The following is a 23,459-nucleotide window of genomic DNA, read 5'->3' as shown; positions in this document are numbered from 1 at the left end:
TTTTTTTTTACATTGTTGATTATAGGTTACAGCTTGAGCAACAGCAAATTGACCACCTCCAGAAAATAGACATGATATCAGAAACAATCAAATTAATTTTTAGTAATTAGGGAGAAAGTGATGTATGAATTTCACTTTTTGAATTCATATACTGAACTATTTTACCATATTCTAATGTATTCGGAGAGAGAAACTGACCTATGGATTTCCTTTTTTGAATTCATGGAGGGAACTTTTCTACCGTATTCTAATATATTCTGACGTACCGGTTAATGTTTTAGCGATTATTCATCCGGTTTCAATCGATATATTCAAAAGAGGTTCTTGCTGTTGCTTAAGTGTGTGAGGTCACACTAAAAACAGCAAAGGAAGCTGTTTGTTTGTTTTTGTCTACTTTTTGTGTATTTTCCTGATGATGTTATATAAGAGAGCAAAACAGAGTGACGGTGGCATAGCGTGTGTACACTAGTACGGTTTATCAAAAAGCCACAAATACATGTCAATATCTCAAGTAAATGCCTTCCACTGACAAGTGTTCAATCCAATGACGCAAACCGCCCCATGGCCAATAGGTCAAAGACCTGTTGTCTTTCAAAACCTTTGGTCAAAACACGTGCGGGCCTCAGAGCTCAGCTTCAGTCTTACCCTGGTCGGTACAACCAGCCATGATGCAGCGGACTCTGTTCAGCCGGAGGAGCGGACTGCTGGCCCAGCAAGCGGCGGCGGCCCTCGAATGCCCCCTCATCCAGCGCCTGGACCGCCGCACCGTGTCGTCCGTCACCATCCCCCCACCGGCGTGTATGCTGCGGCCACTGGAGGCGCCTCTACGCTACTTGTTCGGGCCGGGACCCTCCAACATCCCCCCGCGTGTCCTGGCTGCAGGGGCCAAGCCGATAATTGGTCACCTTCATCCAGAAATGTATACGGTAATGCACTTGAGACTTTTTACTATCAGTAGTAGTATCAATTGTATCATTTTAATAATAATTAACTGACTGTCATTTGGATCTGTTACTCTAATCCCTTCTTCCTGACTTACATGTATTGATTCTGTGCAGTTAAATGCAGTCTCAAAGTTTTAGTAGCTCAAAAAATATGCATATATTTAACTCTCCAAGTACAGCGTTAGACCTAAATGTTCATTAAAAAAAAATCAAAGTGAATTTTTTCTTTTAAGCCACTGTAACATTCTGCTGCTTGAACATTAACACTGCACTTAATTATTAGGACATTTAAAAAAATACTTCAGAGATTAAAATAAAAATAAATTGTACGCAAAAGTTACATTATTTTTTAAACATGCCGTTAAAGATTAAATGCAAATGCAAAAACTTGAAAACTACAGTAAAAAAAAGCAATATTAACAGATAAAAATGTATATTTATCATTTGTAGACCACTAACATCATGTGCAGTTTTTACACTAACATGGTGCTTAAACATACGAACATTTAGAAATAAATGACTTTTATACAAAAGTTTAATTACATTTGATTGAAACATTTCAACATTAAATGCGGGTGGCACGGTGAATGACTGGTTAGCACATCTGCAACACAGTTCTGAGAACCTGGGTTCAAGTACAGCCTCTCTTGTGTGGAGTTTGTTTGTTCTCCCCGTGCTTGCATGGGATTTCTCTCTCATCCCAAAAGCATGTACGGTAGGTTAATTGAAGACTTTAAATTGCCTGTAGGTGCGAATGTTTTTTGTTTATATGTGCCCTGCGATTGGATGGCGACCAGTTCACGGTTTATCCTGCTCTTCAGCATGCTCGTAACCCTCGTGGTAGTAAGTGGTACGGAAAATGGATGGATGGAAGATTAAATGCAAATTTGTTATTGTTAAAATTTAAATTGAATTGAACTGTACATCATCCATCCATCCATTTTCTGAGCCACTTATCCTCACAAGTGTCACGGGAGTGCTGGAGCCTATCCCAGCTATCTTCGGGCAGGAGGGGGGGTGCACCCTGAACTGGTTGCCAACCAATCACAGGGAACATAGATTACTATTCACACTCACAATCACACCTAAGGGAAATAGGTAGTGTCCAATTAATGCACGTTTTTGGGATGTGGGAGGAAACCGGATTGCCTGGAGAAAACCCACGCAGGCACGGGGAGAACATGCAAACTCCACACAGGTGGAGCTGGGATTTCAACCCCGGGTCACAGAACTGTAAATCCAACGTTAAAACCAGTTGCTTCACTGTGCCGCCACATTGTAGTTGAAAAGTATTATTGCTACACTACCCCTATTAATAAATAAATGCAGTAGGGTTAAAACGTTTAAACTGGTTGTATTTAAAGCTGCAAGCTTCATTCTCATATGTGATTGTATTTCATCTTTTAAATGTAAACTTTATTTGTATTTCTGTTATTATTATTTTGCCTACCACTTAAAAGAGCCTGCATCCAACACTTTGAATACATACAGCCAAACAATGAAAGTCATGTCACATGTTCTGCATCCTATTGCTAATTCCCATCCCTTTTTTTGGATTTTTAATAAGTGCAGTCAATATTAATACCGATTGAAAACGGCGAGTGTTTTGTGTGTGTTTATGTGAAAGCGTTTTTTTTTTTATGTTAGATCATGAACGACATAAAGAAGGGGATTCAGTACGCCTTTCAGACAGAGAACAACATGACAATCTCCATGAGCGGCTCAGGGCACGCCGCAATGGAGTGTGCAGTATTTAACACGGTGGAGCCCGGGGAGAGCGTCCTAATCGCCATCAATGGCATCTGGGGGGAGCGTGTTGCAGAAATTGCAGAGAGAATGGGTATGCTAAAAGACTCCCACTGGAAGAAATGGCGCTTGACATTTGACCTTGTCTCTGAACTGTCTTTAATTCATAGGTGCTAATGTACATAGACTTGAGAAAACACCCGGAAATTATTTCAGCAACAAGGAGATTGAACAGGTAAGAGGAATCCGAGCGAAATCAAGATTTTGACAACTTGAGTGCTGCCTTGAGATACAATTTGGATTTTCATTCAGTTAAATGCGCTGTTGCAAGGCAGAATGATGCAGTTGTTTGAAATACACAAAGTCTATTAGTTTTGTTTTATGTTTAGTTTGAAAATAAACTTCAACTGGGAGAGGCATCAAAGCCTCTCTTTTGAAAAAAAAAAAAAACATGGTTACTATCTGCTAAGGAGCTGCTTGTTGTGATGTGAGATGGTATGACAATTCACTTCCTCAAATCCTTGAAGTTCCTGCCACCATACAGTGCTTGTCTCTTAAGCTTCTGGTCACAATTCGAAGAGAAAAATAGGCTAAACCACAGCTCCTACCCACAAATCTCAGAAGTCACGTCACTCGTATCTCAAGGCACCACAATATATATGAAAAGTAAGAAATAAAACAACATCCTCCACATGTTTTCAGGCTATAGAGAAACACAAGCCGGTGCTGTTCTTTCTAACACACGGAGAGTCGTCTGCTGGTCTGTGCCACCCAATCGACGGCATTGGTGACATCTGCAGAAAGTGCGCCCCCTAGTGCATCTATCTCAATGTGTAAATGCATTTGGGGAACCCCATGCGTCATTTCTCGTGATCTGTTATCTTTTTAGACACGGCTGCCTCTTCCTGGTTGACACTGTTGCGTCACTCGGGGCTGCGCCGATTTTTATGGATCAGCAAAGTATGAGAAATATATATACATATATATATTTCTTTTTTTTTTAAAGACTCCTTTTCATGAGTAGTGCATCTTTAAAAATATTCTTTGTTCTTGTTACGCTAATAGATATTGACATCCTATACACGGGTTCTCAGAAAGCTTTGAACGCACCGCCCGGCACGGCTCCTATCTCTTTTAATGACAGAGCATGGTAAGGAAGGACTTTTTAATTAAATACACCAAATATTGTATTGTAGGTCTTGGTATTGGAGTGAACCCCCTATTGTCTCTATTTTCAACCCTGCACAGCCACAAAATGTTTAACAGGAAAACAAAACCAGTCTCATACCTCTTTGACATGACACACTTATCCAACTACTGGGGCTGTGATGGCAAACCAGCCAGAATGTAAGTTCACTAATGTATTAAAATCAATCCATGAATAGATTTAACACACTACTGCAGATGCACTTTCATTGCTCAAAAAAACATCTATTATTTAATTGAACAGTAGTCTACAACTGTATTACGCTTTTTGTTTGAGTTTTTTTTTTTTTTTTTTTTTAAAGGTACCACCACACTGGCCCAGTATCGGGTTTCTTCGCCTTAAGAGAGAGTCTGGCAATTCTGGCTGAAAGGGTAAAACTAAAAACTATGATTAGTAGTCCAACGCAATCTGTCACCGGACTCTGGTCAACTTGCGTTTTCTTCATGCTTCACAAGGATTGCCATAGGAAAGCTCCCCTGTTCAGGACGATTTCCATTTATTCTGTTTTATGTGGAGTTATGGCGCCACCGTAGGAACCAGAATTACATCATAACCTGAGGACCCCACAATACCTGCTAAAGAGCAGATTTGAAAGGAGTACCTTCAAAACAAAACAACCAAAAGAGGTTGCACTGCACTGTTAGGTCAATTCCATCTCCAAACTTAAACTCTACTGAGAATGCATTTCATCTGCCAAAGAGGAGACTGAAAGGACTCACACCTTCAAAACAAACATAACTGAAAAAAAAAGTTCTGGTGAACTGTTCCAAACCACTTTAAACCTAAACCAAGCCAATTTGGGTTACACTGCCAATGTCACGCCAAGTAAGAGACACGATCCAATCAGATCACCGTGCCGGCTATCTTGAAAATTAATTAATCTAATATTGACCAGCACGATGCTACAGATTGCCTCTTTCCGTGATATTAGGTTCAATTTCCAATTATTAGTTATCATTTTTCTTCTTCTTTGCCATCACTGCTAACTGAAGCTAAAGAAAATGTTTTAAATAAAGAGAGATACTCACTGAGTCATACTCTAGGGTCTGGAGGAGTCTTGGAGGAAACACAAAGAAGTGGCAGCCTACTTGTACAAAGGACTTGAAGACTTGGGTCTCAAACTCTTCATTTCTGACAAGGTGGGGCAGATAAAGTAAAGAACACACATAGAATACGAGGGAAAAGGCAAAACGGGATGTTTTGGGGGGGTGGTAAAATTGTTTCACACTTGCATGTTTCGCTAGTGTTGATACTGTGAAATCCTGTGCAGGATTTGAGACTTCCCTCCGTCACCACCATTGCCATCCCCGAAGGTTACGATTGGAAGGAGTTGCTGGAGTACATCATGAAGAATCACCAGATGGAGATGACCGGAGGTCTCGGGCCTTCCACCGGCATGGTGAGCATCTGCTGGAAACATTTGAATGTGTTGGGCTTGCATTTTGTTCCTGGGCCTTTGGCAGCAATTGACTCGACAAAAAAAAAAAAAATACCTACCGTCATGGTTGACAAAGTTGCAAAACTGAAAAAATCTGTCCAGAAAAGATTTTTAGGTCTGCCTGAGACAAAGTCAAATTTTCCTCCACTGTCGGGCAAAAAAATGTGAATTGTCTTTGTGTGTGCAGATTTTGTTTTGTGTTTTGCTTGTCACATTTGGCAGTAACAGTTTTGTTCTGAGTGACCAAGGATAATGGAAAAATGCACATCAGCTACTGGTAGCAGCCCTGTGAGATGGATTTGAAATCTGATTGACCTAACGCAGGGCAGATTAGGCTGATTTAGCAACACACAGAGGCTGAAATCTGATTGGATTTTAAAAAAAAAAAGAGAGAACATCCAAATGGGCGGCACGGTGGTTCAGCTGGGCACTGCGGTTACCTCCCACATCCCCAAAACACGCAACATTAATTGGGCACTCTAAATTGCCCCTAGGTGTGATTGTGAGTACAACTGTTGTCCATCTCCGTGTGCCCTGGCATAGGCTGGCAACCAGTCCGGGGTGTACCCTGCCTCCTGCCCATTGACAGCTGGGATAGGTTCCAGCACTCCTGCAACCATTGGGAGGATAACCAGCTAAGAAGATGGATGGATGGATGGATGGATGGATGGATTTATTCCACATACAGTACAGTGAAGCAGTGCAGCCAATAGAAATACTACAAAACTAAGTGAATAGAATGCTGGGAGTATATTAATACACAAAAACTGGCAATCAAAATAACATTCTAATATTTTGTTGTTAGCCAACAATTATTGCCAAAGTCACAATTCAACATCTTGTGAAAATACCACAAAACACAACAAATTCAATGCACAAGAAGGATTCCACTGCCTTCATTCACCCTTGGCAGATTACCTTAATCTGGATGCTTTAGAATCTACACAGACCGAAATATATCCCCACAATTTTCAACAAGCGTTGATATCATGACATGTTTAAATTGCCTTAGTAAACTATGCTATTCGGCAAAAATTATTTTCTGCAACAACTGTTGATTGCTCGAGCCACAAACAAATCTTCGAACTGCTTTATGAATGAACCTGTTCCACTCTTGATCTTCAAACCCACAATCACATCCACGCTATTTTCTTTCCTTTAGGTGATGAGGATCGGACTGATGGGCTATAACTGTGAGAAGAGTAATGCCGACATGGCGCTACACGCCTTGGCGGATGCGCTGAAAAACTGTAGAAAAAGCAAAGCTTGAAAAGGAGAAGAGTCTCGGAGACCTTGATGACCATGGGCAAAGGAAAAGAAGCAGGGATTGCAGATGAGAATGCGTAATCTGTTCTTTTGATTGCAAACAGGTTGCAAAAACATAGACTTGTGTTTCTTTTCTGTTTTGAGTAGTATTTTTGGAAATTAATGACAAATAGACACCACATGGTCTATTTAAAATGCACTGATACCTGTCAATAAATGTGGCTTGTTTAATCAATTTGTGGGGTCATTGTGTAGTATAAAAAGCAATACACTGTATTATTGGGGGAGGGGGCAGCTGCAAAAGGTTCCTCATTTTCATATTGAGTCCAAACTCAGTTTTTTTTTTTTTGTTGGTTTTGTCTTGGCCTAAACCAGGGGTCCTTAACGTGGTCCCAATGGGCAACTAATATCTCGCAAAGACCACATCAGTAGCATGTGGACCTGTTCTAAAAATAGCTCACCAGTGATGATGAATTGTAATTTTCGAGGAATACTATAAAAGTAATTATTTTAAAATGTGAACAATGGAAGAGATTTATAGAAATATCGATATTTATCAGCGTCCTAGTGGTGAGAAATCATGAATATGATCAGTACATTCACATAAATGATCATCACTATTAACAATAAAATATTACAGCAATATTAAACGTAATTTAAGCAAATTAGTTATTTCAGAAGTGTATATCTAACTTTTATCACTTTGCAAAGAGACAAAGAAGGGCTTCAACCCAGGCAGATACTGTAGACCAGCAACTACGTTCATCTGTCCTGGATGCAGGAGAGACTGACATTCTCCTATCGGCCTGACCAGCCACACCAGACAATGTCCTCAAGGCCAACATCCAAGCCCATCCCCAGACGACCGTGTTTCTCACCTTATCTTCTAAGGGAGACCCCGCACACCCTGTGGAGGAAACTGTATCTGCGATCTTGTTCCTTTTTATTTATGACCTGCAGCCTGTGATCGTAAGTGAGGGTAGGAACGTAGATGGAAGATCATGGTTTGATGAACCATCACAACTTCATCATCTGCAAAAGGCAGAAATGAAACAATTATGACTTATTGCTGCCAATGCAAACCAGACTTTGACACCACTTGTAAAGGGACCAAACAGCCCTTATCAAGGATTATGTTTCTTCATGCTCCATGAGAAGTCTGTTTTTCTATTTAAAATATAGGAAATTATAAAAAAAAAAAAAAGCATCGCTGTTCTAAATGCAATAGCCCAAACTACATTTCCCAGAATGCCCGCGTGGCTCAAGATTGTGTGACGTTATACAATCAGGCGGAGTTAAAATTGTTTCTCAGTCTGTGGGTTTATTTAAATCGTTCCTACCTCAAATAATGACTTCTCCTGTTCATCAACCAGGTAGGACGTCTACCTCGTCATTTAATAATGTAATGAATGCAATAAAATTAAACTAAATCTAGACTCGTCATAAACTGACCATGGAGTATTGCCTATGACCTATATTTTATGTGCCATCCAAGAAGTATAAAACCTGTCAAATATGGTTTAGTTCATTATTTTCTAAGAATGCTAACCTCACAGTGGAATTGGCTCGTGTTAGCGCTGGAGAAAACGTTTCAAGTCGCCTCCCACTGATTCAATTTAAGTAGATGTCACACTTCTGAACAATTTCGGAGTGCCCCTAAAATGTGTTTGGCGTCAATGGGGTTCGTTTAAAGTTGAAATATGTGATTTATATGGTCAAATTAGTACAAGAGTTACCTCATTTGTTTTGTCAGGGCAACCGTGCAACCATTCTTCTTCTTTTTCTTTTTCACGACAGAATTAATTTCTGCATTAATGGCGCCGCCACCTGCTGGATAAGAGGCGAATTGCTTCCATTCGCTACGGAGCTATGCTTTATTCATTATTATTCATTCAAATTTTTGTTGTTGGGAAAATTGTGCCTATATATTAAACAATATTTGAAAAGTTGCCGTAATTGCATTCGTTTTTGTAAATCTGTGTAAATATCTAAATGACAGTAGCCACAGTTTCTTTATTTCTTTAGCCAATATTTGATGCCACTCATGGGCAAGAAATAATTGGAAACCACAAGGTTTGCAATGGTAAAGGAATAATGTTGTTATTTTATTCTTGAAAATATGATATAGTTATAAATATATGGAGTGTGATTGTGAATAATGGGCTCTTGAATGTTTTTGGTGCTATAGTTTTGTGATATATATTTACTGACTATCAAACATTTATTGCAGAGCAGTATGTCCAAAATTTTAAAAATAAATAAATAAAATGAAAGAGTCATCTTGACACCTGACAAAGAAACTTGAATTAATCAATAAAATTTGATTACTTGCCTAGCCCAAATAAGTGGATATTATTTGAGACAATGTATTCCCCTGAACCTGTATTGAATTATATGTTGCATTGTTTCTATGTATTTAGTGGAGATGAACCCCGCCATCCTGCCTCTAGACTGGCTTTTGGGTACCTGGCAGTCTGACGAACCAGGGGAGGGCCGCTTTCCTAACATCAAACCTTTCCGCTATTTGGAGACGCTTCACTTCAGCCACGTCGGGCAGCCTGTCGTCAACTTTGCGTCGGTTTTCCACTTCTGCCGTGATTAAGGGGAACCACCCACTGACTCATTTCTCTTCTTTTGGTGATTTTTAGGTTCAACGCTTTCCACGCAGACTCCAAGAAGCCGCTGCACCGCGAGTGCGGCTTCATCCGGATGCAGCCGGAAACCAATAATGTGGCTTTTATTGTGGCCCAGAACTCAGGTATTTGATGGCTTTTGATGTCGTCATAGTACTTGTAGATATAATACGAAATACATCATCCACAAGCTGCGAGGTTTGTTTTTTGTTGTTTTTTTTTTCCAGAAGATAAAGTATAAGAACATATTAGGGTCACCTCGTGAACAACAATCGTGAAATGTGATTTAATGTCGTCATGATGACATTTAAACTCAACAATCGATGTGAAAGGATCCCTGTTAACATAAGAATTAACATATAACATCAACAATTGATGAGCGGTGGTCATGTGGGACCAAGTTACAATGCCAGGATACTCTTTCGTCAATTGTTGATGTTTAAACACTAAATCTATGATAACGCTTGTTTCCTCACATCACTTGTTGACATGGAACTCATCGTTTTCATTTTGATCACTTTAAATTCCATCATGATGACTTTATATCTCACCATGGTTACTTAAAATCATGCCCTGTTGGGTTTTCTCTCACCAGTTGACCCTATGACTCTGTTGTAATAAAGAAATAAGCCTGTGAGTTTATTGCATTCTTTGTCTGCCTGTGTTGCGACCATTTTTTTGTTCAAATACAAGCTATTTATACATTTATAAGTAGCACAAGCATAAATGCTAGGTTCTCTGAACTGTGTTAGGTGTTAGGAGAAGTGCAACCATGTCATTGCTTTGTCAATAGTAAGTCTCCAGTTTTTGCCCTCAAGTCCCGAGTCAAGTCGCAAGTCCTACACTTTGAGTTTTGAAACCTTTTGAGTCATTTTATCAACAAAAAAATATATTATAACATATAATATTGCTATAATATCAATCCATCCATTTTCTTCGGCGCTTATCCTCACAAGGGTCACGGGGAGTGCTGGAGCCTATCCCAGCTGTCAACGGGCAGGAGACGGGGTACACGCTGACCTGGTTGCCAGCCCATCTCAGAGAACATCGAGACAAACAACCAGTCGCACTCACAATCACACCTACGGCCAATTTAGAGTCACCCTATTAATGCATGTTTTTGCAATGTGGGAGGAAACCGGAGTGCCCGGAGAAAACCCATGCAGGCACGGGGAGAATATGCAAACTCCACACAGGCGGGTCCAGGATTGACCACAGAACCTCAGACCTCAGAACTGTGAGGCCGACGCTTTCCAGCTGATCCACCTCCATCTAACATGCAAACTCCACGCAGGCAGGGCCGGATCAGAACTGTGTGGCAGATGTCCACCATTAAAACTCCACCTAACCTATTTTTCTGTTGTACACACTTGGCAAACCAACAAAATGTCTGCTTTCTGGTGCAGGTTTGGTGGAGATTGAGGAGGGTGAGGTTACAGGCCAGCAGCTGAACCTGCGTAGCCACACCATTGCCAGAATGTCCTTCGCGAAGAAACCTCACGTAAAGGAGGTACCACAGTACATTGATAGGTTGAAATCTCAAAGTTTCTGTTCTTGGTATTCTTCACGCAGCCATTCGAATCGCTTTTTTTTTCTTTCAGATTTCACGAGTGTTTCAGCTCAGCGCAGATGGGAGACTGGAACAGAGGGTTTCCATGGCAACAGACAACCAGCCACTGATGGAGCACTTGCGCATCACTTACGTCCGCTCGTCTTGAAGAAAAAAAAGCCAAATGATTCAGAGAAATTTTTTCATGTGGTTTGTGGTGTTATTTTGAACTGGAAATGGTTGTGCTGCATCACATTTGAAGATTTGAATTCTCTAGTTGTCCGTTATCTGGGATGATTTTTTCGTGTTTGTTTACAGTAAAACTTATGTAGCACTAAAGAATGTACACTATATGCTAACTTCCACATGGTTATTATTTAGGGACACCGGGTTTATTCTGATTTGTCTTATGTGGTAAGTGTCTTTATGTTCTGCGCAGGACCAAAAATTAACATCTGTAATCACCAATACATGCCTGCGGGTGGCACTGTTTCATCACTTTGCATTTGACCTCAGCACAGTTTTGAACGTAAGATAAAATTTAGGGTCGGATTTTAAAGCTTTTCCGTTGATCATGAGGTAGATGAATGCCAACGTGTTGGAATTGGACAACTTTAAATCTACTTGCACATTCTTCATTCACCAAACATGCTATGGTGACTTTCCGCAGGCTGTACACATGTAATAACACACTTTAAAATAATTGATATTTTGTTTTCTCATCAGTTTATCTGTATAAAGAACAAATACGTGATTTCTAAAATCGTTTTTTAGAAAAGATACAAGAGACCTGTTCATACATTCATTCAAAATGAAGAACCATAACTAAAAACTATTACATTTTCATGAGGGTAAGTTGTGATTGGGTTCATTTTATGTTAATGGATTTGGTGACAATGTGACTTCTATAAAAAAAAAAAGTGAATTAAAAAAAATACCAATGTTACAAATATTTTACTAAAATAAAATCAATTTAGTAAGAAAGATGACAGACGATTTGCTTTGGTGGGCCACAAAAACATTTTTGGCTGGCTGGAACTGGCCCACAGACCTCAAGTTTGACCACAGTGACATAATACTTTCAAGTTTTTTTTTTAATGAAGACAAAAAAAAATAGAAAAATGGAATATATTTGCAGGATTGTAGGATTTATTTCAGAAAAAAAAACATTTTAAGAGGAAAAAGAAACGAGCATGTCACGCAATCATTCTCAAGCGCTTTCTTGCATCTGTTTTTGTAATACACTGCAATGGCTTTTATTATTTCCAAAATAAAATCATAAATAAATCTATGTACATATTTAAAAGGAAAGGAAAACACCATGAATGTGTGCATGTACATATGATGATTAAAAAAAGCATCCCAGCATTCATTGGTGAATGTGAAGTCTGCACTTTTGATCAAAAAGGACCCAAAACACTTGCCCTGAAGCAATTAGACGAAAGAAGGGAGACATAATATTGCAGTTCTCTCGTGTAAAATCCTGAGCGAAAATCTTTCCCTGCTCATCTCACATGCACCAGTGCGATTAAATACAAACGTTCTACCACCTTGGGTGTCTTGTGACCAGACTTTGGATGAAGCCCAGTCCTCATGTGACGCCGAGGAAAACGTTCTTTGACAGGCATCCAGCTGCCGTAGGCGGTTCTCAGCCCGGCAACCCCAAGCAAAAACTGACGGGTCCCTGCGAGTGTCTTTTGTATGTGTCGGACGATGGACTGGTGGTGGTCACGCTTCCTTCATGATGTACACGTACATGGTAGTGAGGTAGTATCGCAAGGAATCCAGGGCAGAGGACAGCCAGCGGTGTTCGGGGAAAAGGTCCTTTTTCACTACACAGTTTGTCAGTTCCAGCTGCAGGAAGTAAAGAGAAAAAGATACGTTAAGAAAAATACAATCTATTCTATAATTATGCCAGTGGTGTCGCTACTAGCTGCTAGCACTTCACCCCCCCCCCAAAAAAAAAAAAAAAAAAAAACCAGCTGCCCCAGAAACTATTTGGTGGTATGTGTTTTCAGCTAAAGTTAAGAGCTGTAGCATCCTTAAAGTCCCACTGACACCAAAAACATGATTTTTTTTTGATGTTTTTAATTTTTTTAAAAAGCAGCCAGAATGGACCCATGTGTTTTTTTTCCACCACACAACAGGATTTTGACGCATATGGCTTTTTGTAACTCCCGCCATGAAAATCATCGAGGGATTTGTTTTGGAGAAGAAGCAGGAAGTGACCTTATCAGCAGACACCCACCCAGGCGGCCTCATGTGTTGATACCAGTTTTACCTGCGGGAAGGTACCTCTTTGTTTCTTCGTGTTAGTTAAAATGCCGGCTCGTTGTATTGCTGGACATTGCTCAAACACTCGGGAGGATGATTTCACTCTTCACACGTTTCCAAAAGACCCGGTTCGTCGTGAAAAAGGGATTGCGCGGGTGCAAAGGATGAGAGCTTTGTGGGTTCCAAATGACAGGTAGGTGTGTATACAGCTGGGGGGGAGCGTAATCTTCTTAGAAGTGACAAAAGACCCGTGTCATAATAATTTAATAAAGCACGTAAGTCAGCGGTGTTAAATGTGTCGATGTGCGCGGCCACGAGCGACAACAACGAATGCTGTGGCCGTGCACATCGACACATTTAACACCCCTGTTCCATGTTGTTAATTCACCGCCGTGGAGGTGGATCGGGCGGGGAGGTGGTTTGGCGTGCGCGGGAGAAAAAAGGAGCTCTCCCGGCCACCAGTGTTTCGCCCGGCATGGATCCTCTTGACTGCGCTACATACTGTCATACATACTGTCGGGGAGTCTGTTGTTGGTTAGAAGTGAGCCGCATATCATCCAAATATGGCTCAAAACGATAGGGTAATATTGCCCCGGTCACGTCACTTGAATGTGAGATGTTCTCTTCCTCGAAAAGAGCTTACGTGTCAGAAGGGGCGTTGGAAAAATCCGAAAATCTCTGTTGTTCCGCTCCCATAGCAGGTGGCAAAGCGCCTTCTCAATAGCGACTGTCCCAGTGTGACGTCTGCTGATGACATAGCAGGCAATATGGCTACCACTTGGATGTCGAGTGAGACTTCCGCAACTTTGCGCATGAATGACACACTCTCTGCTCATAGAGACATTGACGTGAATAATGTTATATGTAATTTTCATCACAATATCTACTTTACAACATGTATAGGGATGTCAGTGGTACTTCAAAAACAATATCCAGCTCCCCCCACCACCACCACCACCACCACCAACATCTGCGTAACATCCTGACCCAAATCAGATTTTCAAACCTACACAGTGGCTTTCTTTAGCAGCTGCACTCAGTCGGCATAAATAAAATAGTTTGGGCTCATATCAGTTTTCTAATTGTAACTTCCTTGTTCCTCACTCCTGTTTACATGCTAGCTCCTCCCACTGGAAATTCAAAGAAGGACATTGACAGATGGGGGAGGAGGTAACAATGGTGTGGGTAATTGAGACGGGCGTTCCTTGATGATGCCGTTGCACGGGTGACGTCTACTAACCATGATGTCGTTTGCGCGTGTCACAAATGGGCGGCTGAATTATTACTATCATCACTTCACCTCATGCTTAATTTTTCAAATGGGAATGAATTCAAGTCAAACATATGGACAATAAGCGGTACAGAAAATGGATGGCTGGATAAAGCCAAATACAAACGTTACTCTTTTCAACTTTGCAAGTGCAAAGACACGATGGGTCTATCCCAAGTGAGTAGGACTGACACTCAGCAGTATGTAATTGTAATGTTGCAATATAAAAATCAGTAAGTGCGTCTATTTTAGCATTGCATACAATTGTCCAATTTACTGTCACATTAGGGAAATGTAAAAGTCATAAATATTTGCCAGTAAAAACTGTGGCCACCCACCCATCCACCGCGCCTCTTCAGCCACTGGGCCAGGTACTTGCGGACAAACTGGCCCAGACTGTCCACGATGACTTGAACCGTGCTAGCGTGTCCTTGGCGGACGCAGTCCACGGCCAGTGCGCCGGCCACCGCGTACATGGACACCACTTTGCCCCACGTGATGCCTGCACCGCAAAAACATGCATTACATTACTGTATGTTAGCACTCAATAACACATGAAAACATATTCAGCAACGCTGTGATGACCATTTTGCATTTTGGCATTTCCAACCTCAGCGGCAGTTGAATTTGTTTTGAGCTCATGCACATACTTCTAAAATGTTTATCTTAAATCATCCTTCCCCATTGAAATGAATGAAAATGCCATCTATCCGTTCCAGAACTCCTACTGGGGAAAAAGTTGTTTCATAAAAACTATAGCACTCTATAAAAGTAATAAGGATATAATAAAATAAACTTGGCACCTGGATGTCGTTAAACTGTAGCCATGTAGTAATAAACTATCAGGTCATAATCTCGGTTGCCACGTGGTAAAACACAACATACTGTTTCCTGTTTAATAACGCACTAGCATACATTGGACTTTGTTCGGGTAATTACATTGGACAATGTGTCAACACATTGGAGCTGATAAGAGGTTGCCATTACACTGAAATTTCCATTACATTGCATGGAAAACTGGGCTAATTCCTTTATTTACAGTGACAACAGAAAGTGAACACAACGTTGTTATTGGTCGCTTCGAGACGCAGTTGGCTCGTTATTGTTAGCAGCCCGTGAGACGACTACACTAATGACATTAACCTTCTTTAGTGTACGCTTGCATCATCACCTCCCGATGCTGACCCACAATGGCAATCTATAAACGGGACGGGGCCCTGAGCACTGAGCCTGAGGCCATCTTAAACGAGATAAGTGTCTGTGGGAAGCTCAGAGAAGCTGACCGAGAATAGCGACGAGATTGTCTCGGGGATGAAGCAAGCGAGCGAGGCGGAAATGAGATATCCAGCCACGAGGAACGGCCAATGCAGGAAGCCGCATGAGCGTGAAAAATAGACAGTGCTCCCTTCTTTACATTCCTGGAATATTGCTTACATTGTTTCTCTTAAAATTGGTGAATTAGAAAAAAAACATTACAAGTGTAAACATACATTTTTATTTATTTTCATTTTAATGTAGTTCATATAATTTGTTGATATATTTATAGGAAACAGCTAAAAATATTTATTATAAAATGGACTATTTTTAGATATATTTTTATTAAATATTGGGGAATAAACTATAACTAGTTATAAATCAATTCAATTATAAAAAATGGGGAAAAAAGAATGACCTTTTTGAAGTAATTCTAGTTGATCTTTTACAGCTGGGATTTGAAACGTAAATAAGATGTCTTTTTGTCTTATTAAGGGTAATAAATTCTCATTTGAAATTAAATAATTGGTAAAATTGCCAATTTTACACATGTACATTTAAAAAGCCATTTTCAAACAAGATAAAAAATATTAAAATATATGTTCATTTCTATGTATTGTAAAAATGGGTTCTTTTTATTGTAAATAAAATACTAGAAATACTACAACAATAATGATCAAACAAAATTTTAAATGTTTTATAAATTGGTTGAGGAATAATTCCATTCATCAAAAATAGATAATTATTTTAGCTGTTTTTTCTAATATTGATTTACTCATTCATTAATGGTATTCTTTTTTTATTCACATTCCTAATTCAATAATTTAATTATTAATTGTAACTAAATTAAATGATAGTAAATATCCATATTTCTTAAGAAATATTTGGTTAAATAAGTATATGGATTATACATACAACTTTAAATTAAGGACTTTTTTTTGTTTGTTTTTGGGTTTTTTTTTTTCCTCCAACCACCGCTAAATGACCCGGACCAGACTTGTACAGTACAGTACTGTATACGGTCAACATCCACAGTAGACACATTTGTAGTCACTGAAACTAATCCAAGTACTTTAGAGAACATTGTCCTCCTTTTGTGGAGCTCAAACTGGTGGCAGCTGAGCCCCAACCTTACAAAAGTAGCCAAGAAGAAATCAAGCGTACTGCATTTCTTTTTCTATTTATAGGCAGGCCTCAAAGAATCCCACAAGTGCACCAAGTTTGTTGGCGGAATCTCATGCCAACCGTCCCTCAAAAATGCGCACATCCTTGCGCTCACCTCCCAAAAAAGGAAAAAAGGAGCACAGATATATTTGAAAACTTTCCTGGTGGGTATGGTCAAGATTGCAGCGGCCAGGATACTGGAATATCCCAGGAAATATGTACAATGGAAAATTGTATAATTTGGACAATTAGGTTTTTATGGGATGATTCAGGATGGCAAAATGTAATGACTAACTATTCTCATAATTTCACAAATTTCAATCTTGAAAATATACAATTTTGTTAATTAAAAACTTTAACTTAATTTCTCAGAAAAATGACTATTCTCAAAAATGTATGACGTGAATCTTGAAATGAATGACTAAAATTAAATGTACAACTTCATTCTTGACATTTTTTTGTAAGATATTCTCAAGTTATACTTTTAATACTCCAACAAATCTTGAAAATATGCAACGTTAATCTCAAAGGTATACAAAACTCTTTTCCTGAAAATAGGACTTCATTCTTGAAAATGAATTTGAATCTCAAAAAATATGCAATAATTTCCCTCCCCCTGAAGAAATTCTGACTTCATTCTTGTAATGTTACAACAAACCTCAAAAGTAAAGAATTTGAATCTTGAAACCGTGACACTGTTTTTTTACAGTGTTTTTATGATTGTAATATAATGATTTAAAAAAAAATTCATACACGATTTCTGATTTCTAAATATTGTCCTATTCCTTCAATCTCAGTGTATTTTTTCCTCCTAATGTAAAATTATAATCACTCATTTATCATTGTGTTGTCCACATTTCATGATAATGACAAACGTACCAAAAAAAAATGTTTTTTAAATCCCCACGCAGGGCTTGCTTATCGATGTTAAAAGTTGTTTTGTACAAGACAAACAACGACGACGCACGGAGTCAGTGAGCTGGATTTGCACTCGGAGGGGTGCGGCCTTTTCAAAAAGGGCATTTTTGAGGTGAAGGCCCGAAGGCATTCGCCAAGGCTCTCGTGGGTTGGGCTCAACACGTCGAGACACGAAACGTGTGCTCTCAACACACACGTGCATACACACAAAATGGATCAATGCAGTACGACTTACTTATTAGCTGTTGATCTATTTTGATAATATGATTCAAGACATTATGAGCCTCTGATCCGTTTAAAGACATTACACTGCAATTTCTCAACTGGTCACCTTCTAATCATGCACACTCATTCTCCAATTTTCTCACGTTGAAATTTGTTGAGCTTTGCCCTTTGTTTGTTTTAAAGCACTTATGTCAAACTCAAGGCCCGAGGGCCAAATCTGGCCATCTGCAAGATTTTATGTGGCCCGCAAAGACAAATTAGGAGTATCTTCTATGATTTAAAAAAAAAAAATCTGGACTAAAGTACCCTCCCCCCAAAACCCTTAACAGTGGGCTGAACTGTGAAAATTGGTGGATAATTACAGCCCATTAAAATTGTTCCCTTAAAAATGGAAAAACAAACATTTTTTTTTTTTTTACATTTCAAAAAAATTATTGTTGTTTTTGTTTTTTTTTTGTGAAATCAGGTCCTGGACCACGAGTATGCAATTACGAAAATAACCATTACTTTACAGCCATAGTTTTTTTTTTTTTTACTATTGAGATTAAAGTCGGGATACTACAAGAATGAAGTTGAATAAATTAAAGATTTTTTAAAAAGTAGTACATTTCTAAGACAGAAGCCATAATACACCCAGAATTCAACTGGACTATTTGACCACCACTCAAAGGCAACACCTGGACGTGGTGGTCTGACCGTACCTGTGGAGAAGATCTCGGTGGCCACGCCGATGAAGGCGTCTGAAACCATGGTTTCCATGGCAACGGATATGTTGAGCTGGCACGCCACATTCCTGTATAAACTGGGAAGGATGCGCTCCAGCTCGTCACCTAGGCAATGCGCACAAAGCGTCAGCACATGCATTTCAAATGTCGCATCATAAAGTAGAAAAGATGGACACTTTTCCAGATTAAAATTGTCTATTTGAGATTTGTCGTAACATTATGAAAATAAAGTTGATTTTGTTCAAGGAAGAGTCGCATATCTAATTTTCAGCATTAAAAAAAAAAAAAAAAAAAAAAAAAAAAATCACACAACTAGGAATAAAACTAATTTACAAGAATTGTACTTTTTCTACCTTAAAATTGTTAAAACTATGAGAATAAAGTTGAATGTAGGTGAGTAAAGTCGCATATTCTCTTGATTACATGAATCGGGTTGTATATATATAAATCTTGATTTTAGCAGATTTAAAAATGGCTTCTTTAGTTTAAAAAAAAAACCTAATTTTTGTAGATTTTTTTTAATTCATCATAGATGTTTTTTTATATTTAAAAAATATATTTTTTATATAAAATGTTAAAAACAAATCTTGAATAAGATTGTTTTATGTGAAAATAATGTTGCATATTTGAGAAAAAAAAATTCAAAACAATACAAGAAAAAAAATGTACATTTCTTGAGATAAAAAGATTTATTCTTCAAATTTTCATAAAATTCAGTGCTACTCTAACTAGAGACATGTGGAGATCCCATTTGAGGAACTAACTACAGTATAAAAAAAAATATATCTTTCCATCTTTGATAAGCTCCACAATGCGTCACAGTGCGTATTTTGCAACATTTTCTAGGAAGCGCGTCCTTCACCCACGTCATTTTCTTACCCAGGCAGACCAGCACAGAGGAGACGTCGGCCAGGGCGGCGCCGGAAGGCATCAGATTGAGCTCGCTTTTGGACCACGCCAGCCCGTTCTGGTTAAGTCTGGACACGATGAAGTCTCGGCACAAGGCCTTGGCCTGGGACACGAGCTCCTTCTCCGTCAGGGATCGCTCAAACACTTCCAGGACCTCGGCGGCGAACGCCGACGACTTGCGCAGAACCTCCATGACCTCCTTTCGATTTCAAATCAGCTGTTAAAGGAAAAAGGAAAAAATTACAAAAAGACACTAGTCACCTTGTTTGGTTTTATCACATTGGACAACATCCCGCAAACATAACACTACACTGCTTATTTTTAGAAAAAGAATGTGACCAGCAACTTACATAAGAACAGGCTGGAGGCGTTATTATTATTGTGCGGGGTTAGCCAAGATAATGCTGGATGTCTTCTTACATTATGCAATGCTTTGGACCCCTACCATAGAACTGTACGTGAGGGCTTTTTTTTTCTTCTGAAGATCAATTTAAAAAAATAAAATAAAAATAAAATATATTCTTTTGAAGAATATTTAATAATATACAAAATAGAAATAATTGAATAATTTAATTAAAAACATTTTTTAAAAATGTGTGAACATTTAAATAAATTGAAAAAAGTAAAAATAAGAAAATAGAAAATACAACTAAATTAAAAATTGGTACAGTACAGAGGCATTTCACAATCAACAATATGAATATAAATATATATTAAAAAAAGAAAATTTAAAGCTTTCAAATGAAAATGTTAAAGGAATAATAAACAAAAAAATAAATCTTGAACATTTTCAATAAAAGTCAAATAAAATATAAAATTCGACTGAAAATCAAAATAAATAAATTTACATGTACACATTTCATAAAAAATATAAACCAATAAAAATATAAGTAAATATTACTAAGTCTGATTAATAACTACATTAAAATAAATGTTGGAAAATAGGGTTACAAAATTATTTCAAAATAAACGTTTTTATTAATAAGAAATTAAATATAAAATAAATTGCAAACAGAAATATGACAATTAATAACCAATATTTATAAAACTAAAATACATGTGCATATAGAGTAGTTTATAATATATTACTAGTCAAAAACGTGGACAGAAATTTAATTTGACAGAATAAAAAAGGGTGTGCATATATATATATATATATATATAACACACAATTTAAAGAAAATCAGAAAAAACATTAAATTCAATGAAAAATAAAGTTTCAGTAGGAATGAATACATACCTGTACATACCTGCACACATACAGACACTTAATACTAAAACGCATACATAAATCAACAATTCACTTTCTTAACTGTATGACTACAAAGTAGAATGCAATTCCGAAGCAAAGTTGTAGCAAGGAGGAACTAAGCGAGCAGCACAGCGTGTTTTTTTTTTTAACTCTTTACCTTGCACATCACTCCCACAGGGCCGCGTCCTGTGCACACGAAGCCGATTTGGACCCCAAAGAGTCGTCCCGAAGTGTCCAAGAACGGCAAAAGCCCGTCGCAAACACTCACGAAGGAAGCTACAACTCCAAGTGCCCGGCAGCTGCCTGGCTGCCCATCCTTGCACTTTCTTCACTCCAACTTCCGCTTCCAAACAAGGGCAAAGGGGAAAAGAGAAGAAGGACTAAAGAGGAAGACGCCTTGATATTACTACCTGTTGTTCCACTCGGGTACGCTCCATTCAATAACGGGAAACGTCCGGAGCGACCGGTTGGGCGGCCCGCCCCACAAACGACTCCCCTCCTAAAAATAATGGCAATATCAGCAGCAGTCGGCTTTGAATATACATATATATTTTTTACACTATTTGTTTTTTTAAAAAAAAACCAACAGGGGTCCGTAGTTCTGCAATGCAATCCACGTTTGTTTTTCATTTAGCTTTTGTTTTATGTAACAACTCGTTGCAGGCGGATGTTCCAAATATGGTGCGAACGAGATTTAATCCTTCTCCGTCAAGTGGCTAAATTTAGATGGGCGGCGAATCTGAGCGTAAACTGAAACACTGCGTAGTTAATACCGTCGTAAAGTCAGTCCAGTATTTGCATGCAGTACTTCAAAGTCGTAAATATTTAAAACAATCCAATGACGTTGCATTCGTAACTTTAGGACATCGTATCTCGGGTCATCAGAAAGCCACCGATTGGGTTTTCAAATTGAGGATTTTCAGAAAGACGGAGACTTTTTAAGGGGTATTTTAAGAGCTAAGGTGGCAAATTGGGGTGTCAAATTTAGTTGTTGGGGTTTTAAAATGTGTGTGGGGGCGGTTGTTTGTTTGTTTGTTTGTTATTGTTAATGATCAGAGTAGCTTTGCAAAAATCGGAAAAATTTGGAATTCAAAACAGGGTTTTCAAAACTGAAAAATTTGTGGGTCAAGACAAAATGAAGGTTTCAGTCGCAAAATATTGTTTCAAGACAGAGTTATGATTGCATATTAGGGTTTCAAAATAGGGTTGGAAAATGTCATTTGTAGTTTAACTAATAGTGAGTATTTCATCTGTGAGGTAATACAGTAATCTCGATGTGTGCTTTTATGTTCCTCCACTGGGCGTCGCTACTTCCCATCAGTTTTTGTCACAGTCCATTAGTACTGGGTTTATGGCCATGCTACCCTGAGAACGCCCGATCTCGTTAAATCTCGGAAGCTAAACGGGTTTGGCCCTGGTTAGTACTTGAATGGGAGACCACCTGGGAATACCAGGTGCTGTAAGCTTCTCTCCCCGGCTAAAATGGAAAGGGGTTGTGTCAGGAAGGGCATCCGATGTAAAACTGTCCCAAACAAATGTACGTTCATCTGAGATGACACGCTGTGGCGACCCCTGACAGGACAAGCCGAAAGGAAAAGAAGAAGAAGAAGACATGAGTACTGGTACTAGTTTGTGAGGTCATGCAACCTTCAAATCAAATTCCGGCCCCATCTGTGTGGAGTTTACATGTTCTCCCCGTGCCTGCGTGGGTTTCTCCGGGCACTCCGATTTCCTCCCACATCCCCAAAACATGCAACATTAATTGGACAGTCTAAATTGCTCCTCGGTGTGATTGTGAGCGTGGCTGTTTGTCTCTATGTGGCCTGCGATTGGCTGGCAACCAGTTCAGGGTGTGCCTCGCCTCCTGCCCAGTGATTGCTAGGATAGGCCCCAGCACTCCCGCCACCCTCGTGAGGATAAGCGGCTCAGAAAAAGGATAGATGGATGGATATTAATCTGCACTGTAGTGATATATTTTCCATATTCATAATGATAACAACTCATTATTAGGGTTAAACTGAAACACACATACCATTGAAAAGTTACTTCTTTGCGACACCCTGCATGGTTTTGACAGCCAACAGTGCAACAAGAATCAACCATATTGACACCGTATTCCAATTAAATTCCATGTTATTATGTTTCACAATGTACAATTGTAAGGATGTCAAAGGACGTCAACCTTCACGTGAAATAGTACCCAAACCAATGTTTTCCCCTGACTGGAAGTTGAAGCCGAATTACCACGTGAAAGGGGAACGTGGGCAGTCTCGTATTTATCCTACGTCATTGGCACTGAGGCTTTTCCTAAGATTCAAGGCTTCAGTGATGTGACATCTAGTGGACAACTACAGCCATAGCAACGTGACCGAGGCACTTGTGCCGTTTTCCATAACAGCAATAAAACTGTAATAAAAGTCTGCATGATCATTCATATGTTTTGTTCATTCATACCAAATAATGATTCAGTCGTCATTACAATAAAAAATCCATGTAAATGCTCTCCCCGGTATTCTATACTACCATAATCACTTAGAAGACAATCATTGCACCTTTACATTTTGATCAGAAGAGAGGCTAAAGGTCCATATTTGGACTGATTATCAGCATGAGTGTTGGTCCCAATCGTATGCGAGCAGATTGATCGTTTTGGGGAAAATATTCACTCATTTTCCGTTTGACGCC

At 39.0% G+C, this 23,459-nt stretch overlaps 4 protein-coding genes and 1 pseudogene across 5 annotated transcripts in view; 3 read left to right on the top strand and 2 right to left on the bottom strand.

Annotated features, from left to right (window-relative positions):
• Positions 1-770, bottom strand: part of kif1ab (kinesin family member 1Ab) — a 39,675-nt gene extending 38,905 nt beyond the window's left edge. For both annotated transcript variants that reach the window (XM_061840448.1, XM_061840449.1), the window contains exon 1: positions 646-770. The gene's annotated coding sequence lies outside the window, so the exon portion shown is untranslated. The remainder of the gene's footprint in view (positions 1-645) is intronic.
• Positions 666-7,469, top strand: agxtb (alanine--glyoxylate and serine--pyruvate aminotransferase b). Its single transcript, XM_061840450.1, has 11 exons — positions 666-926; positions 2,592-2,784; positions 2,861-2,925; positions 3,393-3,493; positions 3,580-3,650; positions 3,756-3,840; positions 3,939-4,037; positions 4,199-4,268; positions 4,941-5,036; positions 5,168-5,296; positions 6,498-7,469. Exons 1-11 carry the CDS (start codon positions 666-668, stop codon positions 6,603-6,605), a joined length of 1,278 nt encoding a protein of 425 aa, XP_061696434.1. The 3' UTR covers positions 6,606-7,469.
• Positions 7,470-7,862: 393 nt separating this feature from the next.
• Positions 7,863-11,766, top strand: thap4 (THAP domain containing 4). Its single transcript, XM_061840452.1, has 5 exons — positions 7,863-7,974; positions 9,022-9,175; positions 9,250-9,359; positions 10,641-10,744; positions 10,836-11,766. Exons 1-5 carry the CDS (start codon positions 7,950-7,952, stop codon positions 10,950-10,952), a joined length of 510 nt encoding a protein of 169 aa, XP_061696436.1. The 5' UTR covers positions 7,863-7,949; the 3' UTR covers positions 10,953-11,766.
• A 144-nt stretch (positions 11,767-11,910) lies between these two features.
• On the bottom strand, positions 11,911-21,259 carry LOC133511487 (bcl-2-related ovarian killer protein homolog A-like). The gene is made up of 5 exons (XM_061840451.1): positions 20,932-21,259; positions 19,493-19,739; positions 18,590-18,718; positions 14,666-14,829; positions 11,911-12,637 (listed from the first exon to the last, which is right to left on the bottom strand). The coding sequence occupies exons 2-5, from the start codon at positions 19,713-19,715 to the stop codon at positions 12,512-12,514; spliced, it is 642 nt and encodes a 213-aa protein (XP_061696435.1). The 5' UTR covers positions 19,716-19,739; positions 20,932-21,259; the 3' UTR covers positions 11,911-12,511.
• An 862-nt stretch (positions 21,260-22,121) lies between these two features.
• LOC133511573 (5S ribosomal RNA) lies at positions 22,122-22,240 on the top strand (annotated as a pseudogene).
• Positions 22,241-23,459: the final 1,219 nt, after the last annotated feature.

The sequence above is a fragment of the Syngnathoides biaculeatus genome, chromosome 13, assembly GCF_019802595.1.
Source record: "Syngnathoides biaculeatus isolate LvHL_M chromosome 13, ASM1980259v1, whole genome shotgun sequence".
NCBI classification, from domain to species: domain Eukaryota; kingdom Metazoa; phylum Chordata; class Actinopteri; order Syngnathiformes; family Syngnathidae; genus Syngnathoides; species Syngnathoides biaculeatus.
Note: the sequence above shows the minus strand (reverse complement) of the source record. Positions and strands in the feature narration are given on the sequence as shown.